Source organism: Oncorhynchus gorbuscha, linkage group LG01 (assembly GCF_021184085.1).
Source record: "Oncorhynchus gorbuscha isolate QuinsamMale2020 ecotype Even-year linkage group LG01, OgorEven_v1.0, whole genome shotgun sequence".
NCBI classification, from domain to species: domain Eukaryota; kingdom Metazoa; phylum Chordata; class Actinopteri; order Salmoniformes; family Salmonidae; genus Oncorhynchus; species Oncorhynchus gorbuscha.
The window spans coordinates 120914894-120937935 of record NC_060173.1 but is presented as its reverse complement, the minus strand read 5'-3'; the positions used below and the strand labels follow the sequence as shown (position 1 = coordinate 120937935).

The 23042-nt window shown below is 43.0% G+C and overlaps 1 protein-coding gene across 5 annotated transcripts in view; it reads left to right on the top strand.

The window, feature by feature from the left end:
- LOC124036834 (speckle-type POZ protein-like A) overlaps positions 1-23042 on the top strand; it is an 86325-nt gene that overhangs the window by 34335 nt on the left and 28948 nt on the right. For 3 of the 5 annotated variants that reach the window (XM_046351566.1, XM_046351663.1, XM_046351591.1), the window contains exons 2-4: positions 9445-9565; positions 22492-22613; positions 22764-22915. In XM_046351566.1, the coding sequence (XP_046207522.1) occupies positions 9488-9565; positions 22492-22613; positions 22764-22915 (352 nt within the window). In that variant the 5' untranslated portion in view covers positions 9445-9487. Of the gene's footprint in view, positions 1-9442; positions 9570-22491; positions 22614-22763; positions 22916-23042 lie in introns of those variants that run through there. The other 2 variants (XM_046351740.1, XM_046351811.1) reach the window with 2 other exon arrangements.

Here is a 23042-nt window from a genome sequence, read left to right as displayed (position 1 = left end):
AAATAATGACCATAGGGGAGCAGCAGGAGGAATAATGACCATAGGGGGAGCAGCAGGAGGAATAATGACCATAGGGGAGCAGCAGGAGGAATAATGACCATAGGGGAGCAGCAGGAGAAATAATGACCATAGCAGGGGGGGGGGTCAATTTTGTTGTCTGTACATTTGACCCTTTTGTTCAACACCACAGGCCTTTTGGGGTTGGAGGATTTGTATTTTGTGCTGTAGTAAATTAAATTGGAGATTCTAGTGGCTTCTGGTAGTCTTTAATAGCTGATCCGAAGCTTTTTACAGGTGTGTCTTTCTTTGTTCAAGAGCCAAAAAGTTTGTATAAGTGGTTAATCCGTCTTCATTTTGACTGTTTTCCCAGAAGTGGTTAGATTCTATGGATTCTTCAATTACTTTGAGCTGATTTCTGACGCGTTGTTCCTTTTTTTTCTGTAGTGTATTTCTGTATTGTTTTAGTGATTCACCATAGTGAAGGTATAGGCTCAGGTTTTCTGGGTCTCTATGCTTTTGAAGAGAGACACAGCTGCATTTGAGCTCTCACCCTTTCTCAACATGTTTTTTTTACAAAAGGATAGATTTGGAGTTGGATAAACTTTCGGCAGGGACATATGCAGGATGCTACTCTCCACAGCATGGCCTTTCGCTCCAGATCAAAACTCATAACCTACAACTCATATTTGACCCAAATTAACCGGAGAGATTATAGCTTCAAAGGTTTCCTTTTTCCAAGCTACACCAACGGTGCTTTAGCTAACAAACAGCAGAGACCAAAGGACACCATCCAACCTGGAACTGAGCTGCCAGGCTTGAAAGGACAGACCAGATACAACTTCCATTAGCACCGAGGTGTGAAGTAAAAGGTGTCGAGGCCTTTGGGCCCAACAAGTGGCAGGAGTCTTTGACCGCCCTTTGGAGCCCCCTCCTGTTTAAGTCCTTCTGTAGCTCAGTTGGTAGAGCATGGCGCTTGTAACGCCAGGGTAGTGGGTTCGATCCCCGGGACCACCCATACGTAGAATGTATGCACACATGACTGTAAGTCGCTTTGGATAAAAGCGTCTGCTAAATGGCATATATATTATTATTATATATTAAGACCATTCACTGGCATTTTCTACAAGAAATCTGCCTCCAGAAATATAAGCTTCCCCCAAGTGGGTGTGACACCTACTCCCATTACCTGCTACACTGCTGCTTGGATTCCACCTGGCGATCTGTTCACCGTCTGCCCTGGTCTGTCTCCCCCTGTCTGGTACAGGTACGCCCACCACACTTCCCCCTTTCTCCCGAGCTTTCGCTCACCTCTAGCACACACACCTGTTGGGGTGAGTGACTCTGAACTTACAATGGCTAGCCCCAAGTCGTTATATATTAAAAACATGTATTTTGCTATTTGCCTCATGACTCCTGCATGCTTAGTTGACTACAAACTTTCTTTACCCAACAGTGGGACAGACTGTTTGTTCCCACCCTCGGGACTCTGACTCTCTATTGGTTACACAGACTTTTGGCCTCCCATCCTATTCTAATCACCTCTCACCGGCTTTGTATTCATGTTACCTGATGAAATTGCTGTACAACATGATCTTGTTGCATCTAATGACATTTAGATGTCATAAATCAGCACTGCAGAGCTCTCCCTGTCTTCTGCCGTGCCTTGATTATATTACTGTTGATGATATCTGGAAATGTGCATGTACACCCTGGCCCATCTACTGTTGATGATATCTGGAAATGTGCATGTACACCCTGGCCCATCTATTGTTGCTAGCCCCAATTCTGACTTGTGCTCTGATATCTGTTTCACTGATTTCTGCTCTCGTAAAAGCCTGTTTTTTTGCACGTTAACACTAGAAGCTTATTACCTAAAATGGATCAATTGAAAGTGTGGATTCACAGCTCCAATCCAGATTTGCGTCATTACTGACACGTGGTTAAGAAAGAGTGTTTTGAATACTGATGTTAACCTTTCTGGTTATTACCTTTTTCAGCAAGACAGATCTTCCAAAGGTGGGGGAGTACCCCCACCACACACCACAAGAGTGGCAATCTTTACCAGGGATCACCTTCAGTGCACAGTTGTCTCCACCAAATCTGTCCCCAAACAATTTGATTTGCTGGTTTTAAGCATTAAACTTTTAAATAGCTCTTTGTTGACTGTTGCTGTGTGCAATCGTCCTTCATCAGCACTGGGCTGTACCCTACCTGCCCTAAGCTCTCTCCTGGCCAATTACACAGAGTATGAATTTGTCCTGCTAGGTGACCTAAACTGAAACATGCTTAAACCACCTGACCAAGTCCTACATCAATGAGACTCCTACGTTTTTCTCAGGTTATTACCAATCGCACAAGGTATGACTCCAAACACCCAGAAAAGGCTACTCTCCTCGATGTTATCCTCACAAATAATCCTGACAGGTATCAGTATGCTGTTTTCTGTAATGACCTTAGTGATCACTGTTTTACAGCCTGTGTTTGTATTGGCTGCTCAGTGAAACAACCTGTCCTGATTTGTCATAGACGCTTGCTAAAAACCTTTTAACTGGCCTCCTATAAAATGGTATAGAATCAGCTTGATCCCCTCTGTCGAAGACGCTTGGACCTTTTTGATGTTTTCAGTGGTATTGTTACCAAACCCGCCCCCATAAAGAAAATGAGAATTAAAAACAGTTTCAGCCCCTGGTTCGACCGTGATCTTGCAGAGTTTCTCCACCTCAAGAATGGCATTTGGTGAAAGGCTCGGCACACGCATACTCAGGCTGACTGGCTCTCGTTCAGGCAAATTAGAAATACGTGCACTCAGGCTATCCGGAAGGCCAAAGTTAGTTACTTTAAGGAGCAGTTCTCTCTGTGGGTCTCCCCAAACAGTTAAAGACCTGGAGAATAAACCCTCCTCCTCACAGTTGCCCATGTCCATTAAAGTTGATGATGTGGTTGTTACTGACAAGAAGCACATGGCTGAGCTCTTTAATCACCACTTCATTTTGTCAGGATTCCTATTTGAGGAACCATATCTCCTTGCCCGTCCAACATTTCCTAATCTCCCACCACATCTAATGCGACTATATCCGATGATTCTCCCTCTTTTTCCCCTTCCCCGTTACTGAGTCCAAGGTGCTAAAACTTGACCCCCAAAAAACCCTGTTTATCAAAAGGGTTGGAAAAACCTGTCCAAAAACCTGTCCACTGACTGGCTTTCTTAATGTCTATAGTATTCGTTTGGGTACGGAATCTGGTTTCCACTCAGGTTATGTATGTGTCACTGCAACCTTAAAGGTCCTTAATGATGTCACCATTGCCCTTGATTCTAAGCAATATTGTGCTGCTATTTTTATTCACTTGGCCAAAGCTTTTGATACGGTAGAACATTCCATTATTGTGGGCCGGCTAAGGAGTATTGGTGTCTCTGAGGGGTCTTTAGCCTGGTTTGCTAACTACCTCTCTGGAAGAGTGCAGTGTATAAAGTCAGAAAATCTCCTGTTTCAGCCACTGCCTGTCACCAAAGGAGTACCCCAAGGCTCAATCCTAGGCCACACGCTCTTCTCAATTTACATCAATGACATAGCTCAGGCAGTAGGAAGCGCTCCCATCCATTTACATGCAGATTATAGTTTTACCTGCATTGCTTGCTGTTTGAGGTTTTAGGCTGGGTTTCTGTACAGTGTTTGATATATTAGCCGATGTAAGAAGGGCTATATAAATAAATGATTTATACTCAGCTGGCCCCTTCCTGGATTCTGTGTTAAATGCTCTACAACAAAGCTTTCTTAGTGTCCAACAAGCTTTCTCTGCCCTTAACCTTGTTCTGAACACCTCCAAAACAAAGTTCACGTGGTTTGGTAAGAAGAATGCCCCTCTCCACAGGTCTGATTACTACCTCTGAGGGTTTAGAGCTTGAGGTAGTCACCTCATACAAGTACTTGGGAGTATACACTGTCCTTCTCTCAGCACGTATCAAAGCTGCAGGCTAAAGTCTAGACTTGGTTTCCTCTATCGTGATCACTCCTCTTTCACCCCAGCTGCCAACTAACCCTGATTCAGATAACCATTTTACCCATGCTAGATTACAGAGACTTAATTTAAATCAAATCAATGTTTATTTGTCACGTGCGCCGAATAAAACAGATGGAGACCTGATATGCTTACTTACAGGCTCTAACCAATAGTGCAAAAAAGGTATTATTTGTACAATAGGCAAATAAAGAAATAAAACAACAGTAAAAAGACAGGCTATATACAGTAACGAGGCTATATACAGTAGCGAGGCTATATACAGTAGCGAGGCTATATACAGTAACGAGGCTATATACAGTAGCGAGGCTACATGCAGACACCGGTTAGTCAGGCTGATTGAGGTATGTAGATATGATTAAAGTGACTGTGCATATATGATGAACAGAGAGTAGCAGTAGTGTAAATAGGAGTTTGCGGGTTACGGTGGGCGGGACACAATGCAGATAGCCCGGTTAGCCAATGTGCGGGAGCACTGATTGGTCGGCCCAATTGAGGTAGTATGTACATGAATGTATAGTTAAAGTGACTATGCATATATGATAAACCAAAGAGTAGCAGCAGCGTAAAAAGAGGGGGTGGGGGGGGGGTACACAATGCAAATAGTCCAGGTAGCCATTTGATTACCTGATCAGGAGTCTTATGGCTTGGGGGTAAAAATTGTTGAGAAGCCTTTTTGTCCTAGACTTGGCACTCCGGTACCGCTTGCCATGCGGTAGTAGAGAGAACAGTCTATGGCTGGGGTCTTTGACAATTTTTAGGGCTTTCCTCTGACACCTCCTGGTGTAAAATTCCTGAATGGCAGGCAGCTTAGCCCCAGTGATGTACTGGGCCGTACACACTACCCTCTGTAGTACCTTGTGGTCAGAGGCCGAGCAATTGTCGTACCAGGCAGTGATGCAACCAATGTTGCAGCAGTAGAACCTTTTGAGGATCTCAGGACCAATGCCAAATCTTTTTAGTTTCCTGAGGGGGAATAGGCTTGTCATGCCCTCTTCACGACTGTCTTGGTGTGTTTAAACCATTTTAGTTTTGTGTTGTTGTGGACACCAAGGAACTTGAAGCTCTCAACCTGCTCCTCTACAGCCCGTCGATGAGAATGGGGGAGTGCTCGGTCCTCCTTTTCCTGTAGTCCACAATCATCTCCTTAGTCTTGGTTACGTTGAGGGATATGTTGTTATTCTGGCACCACCCTGCCAGGTCTCTGACCTCCTCCATATAGGCTGTCTCATCATGGTCGGTGATCAGGCCTACCACTGTTGTGTCGTCTGCAAACTTAATGATGGTGTTGGAGTCATGCTTGGCCATGCAGTCGTGGGTTAACAGGGAGTACAGGAGGGGACTGAGCGCGCACCCGTGGGGAGCTCCGGTGTTGAGGATCAGCATGGCACATGTGTTGTTACCTACGCTCACCACCTGGGGGCGGCCCGTCAAGAAGTTCAGGATCCAGTTGCAGAGGGAGGTGTTTAGTCCCAGGATCCTTAGCTTAGTGATGAGCTGTGAGGGTTCTATGGTGTTGAACTCTGAGATGTAATCAATGAATAACATTCTCACATAAGTGTTCCTTTTGTCCAGGTGGATAAAGGGCAGTGTGGAGTGCAATAGAGATTGCATCATCTATGGATCTGTTTGGGTGGAATGCAAATTGGAGTGGGTCTAGGTTTTCTGAGATAATGGTGTTGATTTGAGCCATTACCAACTTTTCAAAGCACTTCATGGCTACGGATGTGAGTGCTATGGGTCTGTTGTCAGTTAGGCAGGTTGCCTTTGTGTTCTTGGGCACAGGGACTATGGTGGTCTGCTTGAAACATTTGGTATTACAGACTCAATCATGGACATGTTGAAAATGTCAGTGAAGACACCTGCCAGTTGGTCAGCACATCCCCGGAGCACACGTCCTGGTAATCCGTCTGGCCCCGCAGCCTTGTGTATGTTCACCTGTTTAAAGGTCTTACTCATGTCGGCTACAGAGAGTATGATCGATCACCCAGTCGTCCAGAACAGCTAATGCTCTCATGCATGCCTCAGTGTTGCTTGCCTCAAAGCGAGCATAGAAGTGATTTAGCTCGTCTGGCAGGCTCGTGTCACTGGGCAGCTTGCGGCTGTGCTTCCCTTTGTAGTCTGTAATAGTTGCCACATAAGACGAGCGTCGGAGCAGGTGTACTATGATTCAATCTTAGCCCTGTATTGACGCTTTGCCTGTTTGATGGTTCGTCGCAGGGCATAGCAGGATTTCTTGTAAGCTTCCGGGTTAGAGTCCCGCACCTCAAAAGCTGCAGCTCTCCCTTTAGCTCAGTGCAAATGTTGCCTGTTAATCCATGTCTTCTGGTTGGGGTATGTACGTACAGTCACTGTGGGTATGACGTCCTCGATGCACTCATTGATAAAGCCAGTGACTGATGTGCTGTACTCCTCAATGTCATCGGAAGAATCCCAGAACATGTTCCAGTCTGTGATAGCAAAACAGTCCTGTAGTTTAGCATCTGCTTCATCTGACCACTTTTCTATTGACCGAGTCACTGGTGCTTCCTGCTTAAATGTTTTCTTTTAAGCAGGAATCAGGAGGATAGAGTTGTGGTTGGATTTACCAAATGGAGGGCGAGGGAGAGCCTTGTACGCGTCTCTGTGTGTGAAGTACAGGTGATCTCAATTTTTTTCCCTCTGGTTGCACATTTAACATGTTGATAGAAATGTAGGTATTAAGGTAAGGATGCTCTCGAATGGCTAGATGTTCTTTACTGTTCGGCCATCAGATTTGCCACCAATGCTCCTTATAGGACACATCACTGCACTCTATACCCACTGGTTGATGCTTATTTATAACACCCTCTTAGGCCTCACTCCTCCCTATCTGAGATATCTTCTGCAGCCTTCATCCTCCACATACAACACCTGTTCTGCCAGTCACATTCTGTGAAAGGTCCCCAAAGCACACACATCTCTGGGTCGCACCTCTTTTCAGTTCGCTCCAGCTAGTGACTGGAACGAGCTGCAACAAACACTCAAACTGGACGATTTTATCTCAATCTCTTCAGACAAAGACTCAATCATGGACACTCTTACTGACAGTTGTGGCTGTTTTGCGTGATGTATTGTTGTCTCTAACTTCTTTCCCTTTGTGCTGTTGTCTGGGCCCAATAATGTTTGTACCATGTTTTGTGCTACTGCCATGTTGTGTTGCAACCATGCTGTGTTGTCATGTTGTGCTGCCTTGCTATGTTGTTGTCTAGGTCTCTCTTTTTATTTTATTTTATTTCACCTTTATTCAACCAGTTAGGCCAGTTGAGAACAAGTACTCATTTACAACTGCGACCTGGCCAAGATAAAGCAAAGCAGTGCGACACAAACAACACAGAGTTACACAGAAACAAATGTACAGACTATAACACAATAGAAAATCTATGTAGTAAGATTTGGGAGGTACAGCAATAAATAGGCCGTAGTGGTGAAATATTTACAATTGATTTTAACACTGGTGTGATAGATGTGCAGAAGATGAATGTGCAAGTAGAGATACTGAAATGTGAAGGAGCAAAAAAAAAAAGTTGGATATTTACAGATGGTCTGTGTACAGGTTCAATGATCAGTAAGCTGCTCTGACAGCTATGCTTGAAGTTAGTGAGGGAGATGTAAAAATCACTGAAGCTGGAGTCTCATAATGTGTTCCAGTCAATGGCAGCAGAGAACTGGAAGGAAAGGCGGCCAAACGAGGAGTTGGCTTTGGGGATGACCAGTGAAATATACCTGCTGGAGCGCGTGCTACGGGTCGGTGTTGTTATCGTGACCAGTGAACTGAGATAAGGCGGAGCTTTACAAAGCATGGACTTGTAGATGACCTGGAGCCAGTGGGTTTGGCGACGAATATGAAGCGAGATCGTTGCTCCAATGTGTACCTAACCATGAACATCAATGCCTTTCTTAAAATCAATACACACAAGTATATATTTTTAAACCTGCATATTTAGCTGAAAGAAATCCAGGTTAGCAGGCAATATTAACCAGGTGAAATTGTCACTTCTCTTGCGTTCATTGCACGCAGAGTCAGTGTATATGTAACAGTTTGGGCCGCCTAATTTGCCAGAATTGTACGTAATTATGACATAACATTGAAGGTTGTGCAATGTAACAGGAATATTTAGACTTATGGATGCCACCCCTTAGATAAAATACGGAACCGTATTTCACTGAAAGAATAAACATCTTGTTTTCGAGATGATAGTTTCAGGATTCTACCATATTAATGATCTACGGCTCGTATTTCTGTGTGTTATTATGTTATAACTAAGTCTATGTTTATGACTTCAAGCCTATCAACTCCCGAGATTAGGCTTGTTTAACCGATGTGAAATGGCTAGCTAGTTAGCGGGGTACGCGCTAATAGCGTTTCAAACGTCACTCGCTCTGAGACTTGGAGTAGTTGTTCCCCTTGCTCTGCATGGGTAACGCTGCTTCGAGGGTGGCTGTTATCGTTGTGTTCCTAGTTCGAGCCCAGGGAGGAGTGAGGAGAGAGACGGAAGCTCTACTGTTACACTGGCAATACTAAAGTGCCTATAAAAACATCCAATAGTCAAAGGTATATGAAATACAAATGTATTTTACTGCTAAGTTTACACCTTCACTATTGCAGGAAATTATTTTGTCCAGGAAGTTTTGTCGTAGGGATTCTATTTGTTCTTGGCCAATAGTTTTTTGGTTTCTGCACCTTCCATCTATATCATTTCTTAACTGTTTGGCTTCGATGCCTCATGGTTGATTTTTGCTCCGTTCAAGTAGATTGGGATTTTGCTCCCCTTCTCTCTGTCTCTCTCTGTCTGTCTGGCTGTCTCTCTCTCTCGGTCTGTCTGTCTGTCTCTCTCGGTCTGTCTGTCTCTCTCTCTCTCTCTCTCTCTCTCTCGGTCTGTCTGTCTCTTTCTCTCGGTCTCTGTCTCTCTCTCGGTCTCTCTGTCTCTCTCTCTCGGTCTCGCTGTCTCTCTCTCGGTCTCTCTGTCTCTCTGTCTCTCCCAGTCGGTCTCTCTCCCCTTTCTCCTTTCTATGTCCCCTCCCCCCATCTCTCCCCTTCCCCTTCCCTCTCACACTCTCTCCTTCCCCCTCTCTCTCTCTCTCTCTCTCTCGATCTCTCTCCCCTTGCCCTCTCTCACTCTCTCCCCTTCCCCCTCTCTCTTCCCTTCCCCCTCTCTCTCCCCTTCCCCTTCCCTCTCTCTCCTCTTCCCCATCTCTCTCTCCCCTTCCCCTCTTCAAACCCTGTTCCTTAACCTCTAACCTGGTTTCAGTAGAATGTTGTGACTTGTCATCTGATGTGGTAATGGAGTGCTGGTGGCCCAGTCCCAGTCTGATGTGGTAATGGAGTGCTGATGGCCCAGTCCCAGTCTGATGTTTAGGTTTAGAAGGTTGTTTATTAGTCTTAATCGCTCCTCTGCTCCCCTGTAGGAAAGGTTAAGTGTTAAAGCTGCTGCTGAGGGGGAAGCTGGCCATGTCACGGGTTCCTACCCCTCCTCCACCAGGGGACATGTCTACTGGACCTGTGGCAGAGAGCTGGTGTTACACACAGGTAGGTGTGTGTCTGTCCACTGTCTCTCGTTTATTAACATCTAGTGCCCAAAGAAAGTATTCACACCCACTAGAATTATAAAGTGGAATTATGTTTTTAGATATTTTTACAAGTGAATTAAACATGAAAAGCTGAGTCAATAAGTATTCAACCCCTTTGTTATGGCAAGCCTAAATACGTTCAGGAGTAAAATGTGCTTAACAAATTACATAATAAGTTGCATGGACTCATTCCATGTTCAATAATAGTGTTTACCATGATTTTAAAAAATTACTATTTAACTCTGTACCCCACACATACAATCTATCTGTAAGGTCTGAGGGCCGAATGGGGTGAAACTCAATATCAGGAAGGTGTATATGGAAGAGGTTTAGTGCGATTTTTCTTATTTCTTTTTTGTTGTTAAATAAAATAATTCATTATTAATATTTCTTATACAATGCATTTGGAAAGTATTCAGAGCTCTTCCCTTTTTCCACATTTGTTTACTTTACAACCTTATTCTAAAATTGATTAAGTTTGTTTTTTTTCCTCATCAATCTTCACTCAATACCCCATAATGACAAAGTGAAAACAGGTTTTTAGACATTTTTACAGATTTATAAAAACTAAAAACTGATAAAACATTTACATAAGTATTCAGACCTTTTACTCAGTACTTTGTTGAAAAAGTCTGAAGCACAACCCCCTGTAAGCACAACCCCCACCTGTGGATGTCGGGCCCTCATACCACCCTCATGGAATCTGTTGCTGACCGTTTGAGCAGACACATGCACATTTGTGGCCTGCTGGAGGTCATTTTGCAGGGCTCTGGCAGTGCTCCTCCTTGCACAAAGGCGGAGGTAGCGGTCCTACTGCTTGGTTGTTGCCCTCCTACGGCCTCCTCCACGTCTCCTGATGTACTGGCCTGTCTCCTGGTAGCGCCTCCATGCTCTGGACACTACGCTGACAGACACAGCAAACCTTCTTGCCACAGCTCGCATTGATGTGCCATCCTGGATGAGCTGCACTACCTGAGCCACGTGTGTGGGTTGTAGACTCCGTCTCATGCTACCACTAGAGTGAAAGCACCGACCAACATTCAAAAGTGACCAAAACAGCAAGCCAGGAAGGTTTGGAACTGAGAAGTGGTCTGTGGTCACCACCTGCAGAACCACTCCTTTATTGGGGGTGTCTTGCTAATTGCCTATAATTTCCACCTGTTGTCTATTCCATTTGCACAACAGCATGTGAAATGTATTGTCAATCAGTGTTGCTTCCTAAGTGGACAGTTTGATTTCACAGAAGTGTGATTGACTTGGAGTTACAGTGTGTTGTTTAAGTGTTCCCTTTATTTTTTTGAGCAGTGTATATATGAGCAATAGCTTTACATTGAAAGAGCCTGGGAGCTCCAATTTGTTTTGTTTAGGGTGGATTTTCTTCTGATTTTCGCCTGCCATATCAAATCTGTAATACTCACATACATTATTTTTCTATCAATGCTACCAATTATTTGCATATCCTAGCTTCTGGGCCTGAGTAACAGGCAGTTTACCTTGGGCACGTCAGACAGGCGGAAATTCAGGAAACTAGACCCTATCCCAGAGAGATTTTTAAGGATTAAAACAGTTACCGAGTTGAATGGCTGTGATAGGAGAAAGCTGAGGGTGGATCAACAACATTGTAGTTACTCTACAATACTAACCCAATTGACAGTGTAAAATAGGAAACCTGTACAGAATGCAAATATTCCAAATCACGCATCCTGTTTGCAATAAGGCACTAAAGTAATACGTTTTTGTCCTGAATACAAAGTTTCATGTATGGGGAAAATCCAATACAATACATGACTACCACGCTCCATATTTTCAAGCATAGTTGTGGCTGCATTCTGTTATGGGTATGCTTGTAATCGTTAAGTACGGGGTAGTTTTTGAGGATAAAATTAAATGGAATGGAGCTAAGCACAGACAAAATTCTAGAGGAAAACCTGGTTCAGTTTGCTTTCCACCAGACACTGGGAGATGAATTCATTCACCTTTCAGCAGGACAATAACCTGGTTCAGTCTGCTTTCCACCAGACACTGGAAAATTAATTCACCTTTCAGCAGGACAATAACCTGGTTCAGTTTGCTTTCCACCAGACACTGGAAAATTAATTCACCTCTCAGCAGGACAATAACCTAAAACACAAGGCCACATCTATGCTGCAGTTGTATACCAAGAAGACAGTGAATGTTCCTGAGTGGCATAGTTACAGTTTTTAATTAAATTGGCTTGAAAATCTATGGCAAGACATGCAAATGGCTGCCTAGCAATGACCAACAATCAACTTGACAGAGCTTGAATAATTTAAAAAATAATAAGGTGCAAATGTTGTACAATCCAAGTGTGAAAAGCTCTTAGAGACTTGCCCTGAAAGACTCACAGCTGTAAATCACTGCCAAAGGTGATTCTAACATGTATGACTCAGGGGTGTAAATACTTATGTAAAGGAATGACATTTAATTTAAAATGAATTAGCAAAAATGTCTAAAAACATGTTTTCACTTATTTTTATTTAATTTTATTTAACCTTTATTTAACTAGGCAAGTCGGTTAATTAAGAACAAATTGTTATTTACAATGACGGCCTACCAAAAGGCAAAAGGCCTCCTGCGGGGACGGGGGCTGGGATTAAAAATAAATCAAATAAAAATATAGGACAAAACACACATCACGGCAAGAGACAACACAACACCACATAAAGAGAGACCTATAAGACAACAACATAGCATGGCAGCAACACATGTCAACATTTACATTACATTTAAGTCATTTAGCAGACGCTCTTATCCAGAGCGACTTACAAATTGGTGCATTCACCTTATGACATCCAACACATGAAGACACAACATGGTAGCAACACAACATGACAACACGGCAGCAGCACAACATGGTAGGAGGACAAAACATGGTACAAACATTATTGGGCCCAGACAACAGCACAAAGTGCAGGAAGGTAGAGACAACAATACATCTCGCGAAACAGCCACAACTGTCAGTAAGAGTGTCCATGACTGAGTCTTTGAATGACGAGATTGAGATAAATGGGGTATTGTGTGTAGAATTGTAGGGAAAAAATATGTTAAATCCGTTTTGAGGCTGTAACACAGGTGTGAATACTTTCTGAAGTCGCTGTATGCTCTCAGACATGGCAGAAATCTGGCAGATTAGTTCACTAGCTCCGATCACCAAACATTTTTGGTTTGTCTTCATATTGTTTTGGTTTTTTATTAGGATCCTCATAAGCTGTAGCAAAAGCAGCAGCTACTCTTCCTGGGGTCCACATGAAACATAATACAGAACATTAATAGACAAGAAAATCTCAAGGGCAGAACTACAATTATTATTATGATTTTTTAAAGGCACACACAGCCTGCATATCAATGCATAGACACAAACTGTCCAATAAGGGAGAAGCGTTGTGTTGTGAGGTGTTGCTTTATCTGTTTTCTGAAACCAGGTTAGCTGTTTATTTGAGTAATATGAGATGGGAGTTCTATGCAATAAGGGCTCTGTATAATACTGTACGTTTCCTTGAATTTGTTCTGGTTCTGGGGACTGTGAAAAGACCCCTGGTGGCATGTCTGGTGGGATAAGTGTGTGTAAATTAAATTATTGCATCTGAGCTCCTAGAGTTTGCGGCTCTCTTTTATTTTCAAGGGATAAGTGTGCGTGTCATAGCTGTGTGTAAGTTGACTGCAAACAATTTGGGATTTTCAACACATGAATGTTTCTTATAAAAAGAAGAAGTGATGCAGTCGGTCTCTCCTCAACTCTTAGCCAAGAGAGACTGGCAGCATAGTATTAATATCAGCCCTCCGATTACAATTAAGAGCAAGACGTGCCTCTCTGTTCTGGGCCATCTGCAGTTTAACTAGGTCTTTCCTTGCAGAACTGGACCACACAAATGGACAATAATCAAGATAAAACTAGATCCTGCAGGACTTGCTTTTTGGAGTCTAGTGTCAAAAAAGCAAAGCATTACAGACAGACCTCTCCCCATCGTTACAACCATTGAATCAATCTAAGGTAACGCCAAGTAATTTAGTCTCAACTTGTTCAACAGCAACACCATTCATTACCAGATTTAGCTGAGGTCTAGAACTTAGGGAATGATTTGTACCAAATACAATGCTCTTAGTTTTAGAGATGTTCAGGACCAGTTTATTACTGCCCACCCATTCCAAAATTTGTTTTTTTTATGCATGACTACGATGGCTTACTGTTCGTTGTTGGCATTTCCTGCTCAAGTTTGCCCACTTTGCCAATGAAGTAAGCATTAAAATGATTTGCAACATCAAATGGTTTTGTGATGAATAAGCCATCTGATTCGTTGAAAGATGGAGGTGAATTTGTCTTTCTGCCCATAATTTCATTAAAAGTACTTACGTTTTTTTCCATCATTCTTTATATCATTAATCTTGGCTTCATAATACAGTTTCTTCTTCTTTTTGTTGAGTTCAGTCACATCATTTCTCAGTTTGCAGTAAATCAGCCAGTCAGATGTACAGACAGTCTTATTAGCCACTCCTTTTGCCCCATGTAGCCTTAACAGTTCTGTCAATTGCTTAACAGGTTCATGTTTATCAATAATTGGAAGAAGCAATTTCATAAATTCATCAAGTGCAGCGTCTGGATGCTCCTCATTAATCACATCTGACCAACAAATATTTTTACCAGAATCCACATGAGTCACATCAACATATTTGTATGCTCTATTATACACTATTTGATCAACTTGTAAACTCACTTTTGAGGAAACCGTCTTTCAATGTTTTGGTACTACAATTGGAGAGCCCTTATTTTTCTACAGCCATTCAGCATTGTTCACACCCTCTCAAGACTTAGCCCCACCCATCTCTTTTAAGGGTTGATCTGAGCATTCTGTACTAACTTTCCAGCTACTTCCAGACATCTAAGAGCGAGAGAACAGCTCACTGAACATTACTCGCCCTATTGCTCTATTTGTAGTTTCACGTTCAGAGCGCACACTGGACGCTCTGGCCAATGAGTTGTTCCGAAAGCTCTGACCTCACAACTACAGTCAAGCACCCAAGCTAACTGGCTAAAGTTGGCTAGCTACTTCCAGACACATAATGAGAGAACACCCCACTCTGACCATTTTACACCCCCCCTAGCAGAGCTGGTTAGGCTGTTTTCATGTTATCCAGAGCATTGGTGACTGTACCTGTGCCGCTGGTAACTATTTCATTATGTTTTGTTGCCAACATTTACTGACACCGATCATATTCAACGAGTATTGAGCATTCAACAATTAGTCTTTTGTTAAGAAATGTAGCTAGATAGCTACGCATGACGTAACATTACTTAGTGCGCCAGCTAGCTACTGTTAGCTGGCTAGCTAACAGTACACTTTAACTTGAAATGAAAATCCTTTGTCAAAATGTGTGTTTTTTTAAAGACATGTAGCTAGATAGCTAGCTAGCTAAACAGTGGACCATGATCACAATTTATGACATTACTACCCTGCATGAATCTGCAGGTAGCTAACCAACCAGGTTCTATGACTATAACTAGTCAAGCATGTGTCTGAGATACGAAGAATAAGATCATACACATAATGTTGGAAGGACACTTAAAATTAAACCACTTTCTGTCAAAACTAAAAATTGTAATATCCGAAAATCTTACCAGTATATACCATGGTTAGCAGATGTTAGTGCGAGTGTAGCGAAATGCTTGTGCTTCTAGTTCCGACAATGCAGTAATAACCAACAAGTAATCTAGCTAACAATTCCAAAACTACTACCTTATAGACACAAATGTAAGGGGATAAAGAATATGTACATAAAGATATATGAATGAGTGATGGTACAGAGCAGCATAGGCAAGATACAGTAGATGGTATTGAGTGCAGTATATACATATGAGATGAGTATGTAAACAAAGTGGCATAGTTAAAGTGGCTAGTGGTACATGTATTACATAAGGATGCAGTAGATTATATAGAGTACAGTATATACATATGCATATGAGATGAATAATGTAGGGTATGTAACATTATATTAGGTAGCATTGTTTAAAGTGGCTCGTGATATATTTGACATCATTTCCCATCAATTCCCATTATTAAAGTGGCTGGAGTACATCATGGTTGGACGGGTCTCCTGTCTGATGCCATGCATGGTTGCCTTAGTTAGACGATGTAATCCAGACTGGCGTTTTCTCCATCTCCTTAGTTATCATACTCGAATTCCACTGATTTCAAAACTCGGTCCTCCAGAAAGTGGGGAGCAAACACATAATGTTAGCTAGCAAGCCAGCCTGTTAACATTAGCTAGCTAACAGTACTTTAACTTGACATTAGGTTTATGCAGTATCACTAAACAATATATATTTTTTAAAGCAGCGTTAGAAATGATTACCTAAACATACTGACCAGGTCCAATAGACAGATGTGTGCTATATGGTAGAACCAGTGGTTCTTAACCTTGTTGGAGGTACTGAACCCCACCAGTTTCATATGCCCATTCACCGAACCCTTCTTAATCGGAAAAATAAAATATGATGTTTTCAAATTCAAAACATAGTTTACTGGTGCACAAAATGAACCGTGCAACCACGTCACTATGTTCAAAGAACAAAATCATCAAAACATGATTTTCACACAAAAACATAATAATGAATATTTGCTGCAAATCAATGTAACTTCTGCTGTTGCCTTTCAGAGACCAGTACAGAAATGCGCGGCTTCACCTTGGCAAATGCCAATCTCATGTCATTTTCGCAACAAAGTATGTTCCTTTTCTTCATTTTTATGTCCAGCATCCTCAAAGGATTGCTCGCAAAGATATGTTGTAACAAACGGTATGAAAATCTCCAGAGCTTTCTTAGCAATAACAAGGTACGCTACCATTTGTTGACACCAAAACGTTGAAAGCATTGTTGTTCTGAAGAGTTGCTGTTGAACCTGGCTCTACTGAATTTCAATGATTTCATCGAGGTATTCATCATTGACATCTGTTGTCTCAACACTAAATGTGAACTGCTGTCTCACCCATGCTGGATATGACTCTCTTGTAGGGAAGTATCCGTCGAGAGACTTTGCAATCTCATCTAAGTGTGTGACAATTGCTTGCTTCAGTTCCGAAGGTACAGAAATGTCTCCGATTCCAGATACATCTTCGATCTTACTTACACAGTCGACCAGCAGGGGAAACTTTGCGAAGTTATCGTTCTCTGTTCGTCGTTTCCATAACGGTAGCTTTTTTTACAAAAGCCTTCAGATTTTCCTCTGCTTCGATGATGTTGACTCCACCGCCCTGCATCTTTTGATTGAGATGATTGAGAGCTGCGAAGATATCAGCCATGTATGCTAAAATGAGAATGAACTCAGAATTTTTGAAGCAATCTGCATGACAATGTTGGTGCTCTTGCAAAAACGGCTAATTCCACACGCACGGCAAAATCACGATTCAGCACCTGTCCCCGGGATAACCACCAAACGTTAGAATGGTACAGAAGTACCTCGAATTCAGAGCCCATTTCTTTACACAGCGCACTGAAAATGCGGTGCCTCAGAGCACTAGTTCGCACATAGTTCACGCATTCCACTACAATTTTTAATACTTCTGCCAGTTTTGGAGGCAAGGTTTTTGTTGCCAACGCATGCCTGTGCAGAATACAATGCGTAACAATGATGTGTGGTGCATCGGCTTTCACTAGCGCACCAAAACCAGACTTTCTTCCCAGCATGACTGGAGCTCCGTCCGAACAAACTGCAGAAACCATATCCCACGAAAGATTGTTGTCTTTGAAGAAGTCATCCACAAGTTTCTTCACATCAAATCAAATCAAATCAAATCAAATTTATTTATATAGCCCTTCGTACATCAGCTGATATCTCAAAGTGCTGTACAGAAACCCAGCCTAAAACCCCAAACAGCAAACAATGCAGGTGTAAAAGCACGGTGGCTAGGAAAAACTCCCTAGAAAGGCCAAAACCTAGGAAGAAACCTAGAGAGGAACCGGGCTATGTGGGGTGGCCAGTCCTCTTCTGGCTGTGCCGGGTAGAGATTATAACAGAACATGACCAAGATGTTCAAATGTTCATAAATGACCAGCATGGTCAAATAATAATAAGGCAGAACAGTTGAAACTGGAGCAGCAGCACAGTCAGGTGGACTGGGGACAGCAAGGAGCCATCATGTCAGGTAGTCCTGGGGCACGGTCCTAGGGCTCAGGTCCTCCGAGAGAGAGAAAGAAAGAGAGAATTAGAGAGAGCATATGTGGGGTGGCCAGTCCTCTTCTGGCTGTGCCGGGTGGAGATTATAACAGAACGTGGCCAAGATGTTCAAATGTTCATAAATGACCAGCATGGTTGAATAATAGTAAGGCAGAACAGTTGAAACTGGAGCAGGAGCATGGCCAGGTGGACTGGGGACAGCAAGGAGTCCTCATGTCAGGTAGTCCTGGGACATGGTCCTAGGGCCCAGGCCAGTTGAAACTGGAGCAGCAGCATGGCCAGGTGGACTGGGGACAGCAAGGAGTCATCATGTCAGGTAGTCCTGGGGCATGGTCCTAGGGCTCAGGTCCTCCGAGAGAGAGAAAGAAAGAGAGAAGGAGAGAATTAGAGAACGCACACTTAGATTTACACAGGACACCGAATAGGACAGGAGAAGTACTCCAGATAAACAAACTGACCCTAGCCCCCCGACACATAAACTACTGCAGCATAAATACTGGAGGCTGAGACAGGAGGGGTCAGGAGACACTGTGGCCCCATCCGAGGACACCCCGGACAGGGCCAAACAGGAAGGATATAACCCCACCCACTTTGCCAAAGCACAGCCCCCACACCACTAGAGGGAAATCTTCAACCACCAACTTACCATCCTGAGACAAGGCCGAGTATAGCCCACAAAGATCTCCGACACGGTACAACCCAAGGGGGGAGGAAACCCAGACAGGCCGACCACAACAGTGAATCAACCCACCCAGGTGACGCACCCCCAGGGACGGCACGAGAGAGCCCCAGCAAGCCAGTGACTCAGCCCCGTAACAGGGTTAGAGGCAGAGAATCCCAGTGGAAAAAGGGGAACCGGCCAGGCAGAGACAGCAAGGGCGGTTCGTTGCTCCAGAGCCTTTCCGTTCACCTTCCCACTCCTGGGCCAGACTACACTCAATCATATGACCCACTGAAGAGATGAGTCTTCAGTAAAGACTTAAAGGTTGAGACCGAGTTTGCGTCTCTGACATGGGTAGGCAGACCGTTCCATAAAAATGGAGCTCTATAGGAGAAAGCCCTGCCTCCAGCTGTTTGCTTAGAAATTCTAGGGACAATTAGGAGGCCTGCGTCTTGTGACCGTAGCGTACGTGTAGGTATGTACGGCAGGACCAAATCAGAGAGGTAGGTAGGAGCAAGCCCATGTAATGCTTTGTAGGTTAGCAGTAAAACCTTGAAATCAGCCCTTGCTTTGACAGGAAGCCAGTGTAGAGAGGCTAGCACTGGAGTAATATGATCAAATTTTTTGGTTCTAGTCAGGATTCTAGCAGCCGTATTTAGCACTAACTGAAGTTTATTTAGTGCTTTATCCGGGTAGCCGGAAAATAGAGCATTGCAGTAGTCTAACCTAGAAGTGACAAAAGCATGGATTAATTTTTCTGCATCATTTTTGGACAGAAAGTTTCTGATTTTTGCAATGTTACGTAGATGGAAAAAAGCTGTCCTCGAAATGGTCTTGATATGTTCTTCAAAAGAGAGATCAGGGTCCAGAGTAACGCCGAGGTCCTTCACAGTTTTATTTGAGACGACTGTACAACCATTAAGATTAATTGTCAGATTCAACAGAAGATCTCTTTGTTTCTTGGGACCTAGAACAAGCATCTCTGTTTTGTCCGAGTTTAATAGTAGAAAGTTTGCAGCCATCCACTTCCTTATGTCTGAAACACATGCTTCTAGCGAGGGCAATTTTGGTGCTTCACCATGTTTCATTGAAATGTACAGCTGTGTGTCATCCGCATAGCAGTGAAAGTTTACATTATGTTTTCGAATAACATCCCCAAGAGGTAAAATATATAGTGAAAACAATAGTGGTCCTAAAACAGAACCTTGAGGAACACCGAAATGTACAGTTGATTTGTCAGAGGACAAACCATTCACAGAGACAAACTGATATCTTTCCGACAGATAAGACCTAAACCAGGCCAGAACATGTCCGTGTAGACCAATTTGGGTTTCCATCAGCTGCCTTAGTTGTTGTTATAAGAGGCTTTCAAAATAAAAAATCTTCCTTTATCACGTCGTCTTTCACATAGCGCACGAATACAGCAAGCTGGCTTAGATTGGAAACGTCTGTGGTCTCATCAAGTTGAAGGCTGAATTTTGCCGGGCTTGAAATCAGATCTGCAACTACTTGAGCCAAGATGTCTTTGCTCATGTCCTCTATTCTGTCGCTGATGGTGTCATTTGAAAGAGGAATTTGGGATAACTTAACTTCAGCCTCTTTTCCCAGCATGATATTCGCCATATTCAACACAGCTGGTTTTACGAGTGTTTCACCAATGGTGTGTGGTTTGCCCTGTTTTGCGATCAGGTAAGCAACTTTGTGCGATGCTGTGAGGATCGGTTTGTTGATGGGTACAAAGCCGAGAACAGGCAGAGTAGCCTTTTCATCGAATCTGGCTCTCTTCACCTTGAATTCAGCGAGCGTTGTGTTCTTGTATTTTCCATCTCCACGCAGCTTAAGGAAGTGTTCTCTTAGTTTTGCCGGTGCTAGACTAGAATTGCTCAACTTAGCATTGCAAATCATGCAGTTAAGACGCTGACTCCCATCACGTTCCGTTATACATGTGAATCCATATTGTACATATTCGTCCGACCACTTTCTTTTTTTGCTCGACATAGTAGGTATGAAGGGATTAAAATATTAAGAAAGAAATCACAAGACGTACCATCACGACAGTCACAAGTCGACTACTGAGCGCACCAAATTCCCTGCAGCACAGATAGGCTAAGCGATGTAGCGTGATCACCTGCAGCCAATGATGGCCAAGCGGGGCGTGTCATCTCGAATCATATGAGTCGGAGGTATGCCTTGACCTCCGCCGAACCCCTGAGACTGACTCACCGAACCCCTGGGGTTCGATCGAACCCAAGTTAAGAACGACTGTGGTAGACCAATCCAAACTCATCTCTCGGCATGTCCAGCCCCTAAGCCAATCATGGCTAGCGGGAAGGTTGCTAAATTTTTCTGTGGCTAAACCAAATAGGAGCTTAATTTAACATTTTAATTTGTATTTATAGATGGCATACAAGTTTGATGTTAAGGCACATGAAAGTCCACATGTTCCAGGCATTTCTGCCCAAAAAACGCATTTTGATTTAAAAAAACAGGCACTAAGCTATTACTTAAAAATCACACAATGTGATTCTCTGGATTTTTGTTTTAGATTCCGTGTTTAGTGTACGTATGATAAAAATTACAGACCTCTACATGCTTTGTAAGTAGGAAAACCTGCAAAATCCGCAGTGTATCAAATATTTGTTCTCCCCACTGTATATATACAGTATATACATATATATATATAGTAGGTAATATGAATGTTATGTGGTGTTAGCAAGTTATCGATTTCATGAACCTTATTTCTAAGGCTACATATGGGCTATTTGAAGCCCTTTCCTGGGTAGCTTATCAGAGTTAGACTTAACACTGAAAAGAACAAACAAAGCAAGAGACAAAAATATACATTCATCAGTCCATTAATCAGTTAGTGTCTGTAAGTGTGCGTGCTGCGGAGTTGAAGCTATGAACCCATAGGCTTGGCTTTCTCATCCCTTCCTGGCTTCTGGTGCTTTTACACCTGCATTGTTTGCTGTTTGGGGTTTTAGGCTGGGTTTCTGTACAGCACTTTGAGATATCAGCTGATGTACGAAGGGCTATATAAATAAATTTGATTTGATTTGATTTGGACGGGAGGGTGGACAATGAGCCTGTGATTATGGATGTAAGCAATGTCCCCACGCACTCTGGCAGCTTTTATGGCTGGGATAAGTTCTTTCCTCTTCGGTTTCAGGCTAGTCCTTTTTCAGGAAGATATATGTTCCTCTCAAGTTCTTGGCTCTTTAAAGAACATCTACCTTGTTCTTCAATCTCAGGAACTTGACCACTATCGGCCTGGGCCTGTCACCTGGATAGTGGTGGCTTTTACAGTCCTGTGTTCGCGTTCCACCTCAAACTTCCTGTGGTCCATTTCCTCTCACTTTATCCTCAACCATGTTATTCCGCCTTGAACTCTCTCAATGACTTACAGATTGCTGTCATCTTGCTGTTCTCCTGTTTCCACTCATTGAGCTGATCCTGGGAGAACTGCAAACTGTTCTTCAGGTCTTGGACCTCTCTGGTCAGGTCATCCATTCTTTTATTAGTTGAATCCACCAGTATTTGGACAAAACACTTGAAGCTATTTTCTTGTTGTAACAACTGCTTGTAGAACTATTTTGTTTGTTTAAAAAAAATCCTTCACGTATGATAGACACCACTGTCCTCAACGATACTCCCACTGGCTTTGGTCTTTGTCATGGTAGCTAGCAACGTAGGTTATACTGTTACTCCTCTCAGTTCCAGACAGGGCATGTCACAGGGAAGATGGAAAACAACAAACAGCAGGGAACTAGACAGCCATAAACCCAGTCCCAGCCACAATGGCTAACCGCGTTGTGGGCTGTGTTCAAGCCCTCAAGGTAACCCCGCTAGCTAGCGGCTAGGCTAGCTGCTACGCCAAATAAGTCCTCAGACCTGGCCTTGGTTGGCAGGATCGCTGGACAGAGACTAGTAGTCCCAGAAACTGATTCCAACTGCATCACAGGATCTAAATAAAAAAAAGAAAGGCTGTCTTTTGAAGTGGATGGAAGCATTGTGATTGTTGCCTTTTTGTTTCAGGTGAAAGTAGTCAAGTTCTCCTACATGTGGACCATCAACAACTTCAGTTTCTGTAGAGAGGAGATGGGGGAGGTCTTAAAGAGTTCCACCTTCTCCTCTGGACCCAACGACAAGATGAAATGGTAAACTTTCATTATATCTTGCTTATAGTCAGGAGAAAGAGTATCATATTGATCTCAACAGCTTGTTGTTTCTTTGTGAATAACGATTGAAGTGATACAGCCTCCGCCAAACTAATATTCTGTTTGGTTCCTCCTCTGTTTCCTGCCCAGGTGTCTGAGAGTCAACCCAAAAGGACTGGATGATGAAAGCAAAGATTATCTGTCGCTGTATTTACTTCTTGTTAGTTGTCCAAAAAGTGAAGTCAGAGCAAAGTTCAAGTTTTCCTTATTGAACACTAAAAGAGAAGAGACTAAAGCTATGGGTAAGTAACAGAAAAAACTGTTACTTTATGGATATCATCTGTCGTGGAAATTTCCTTAATTACCAAATGATGAGAGAGCAAATCACACACCAGTCAGAGTTATGCTTAATCTTCACCTTTAATAATA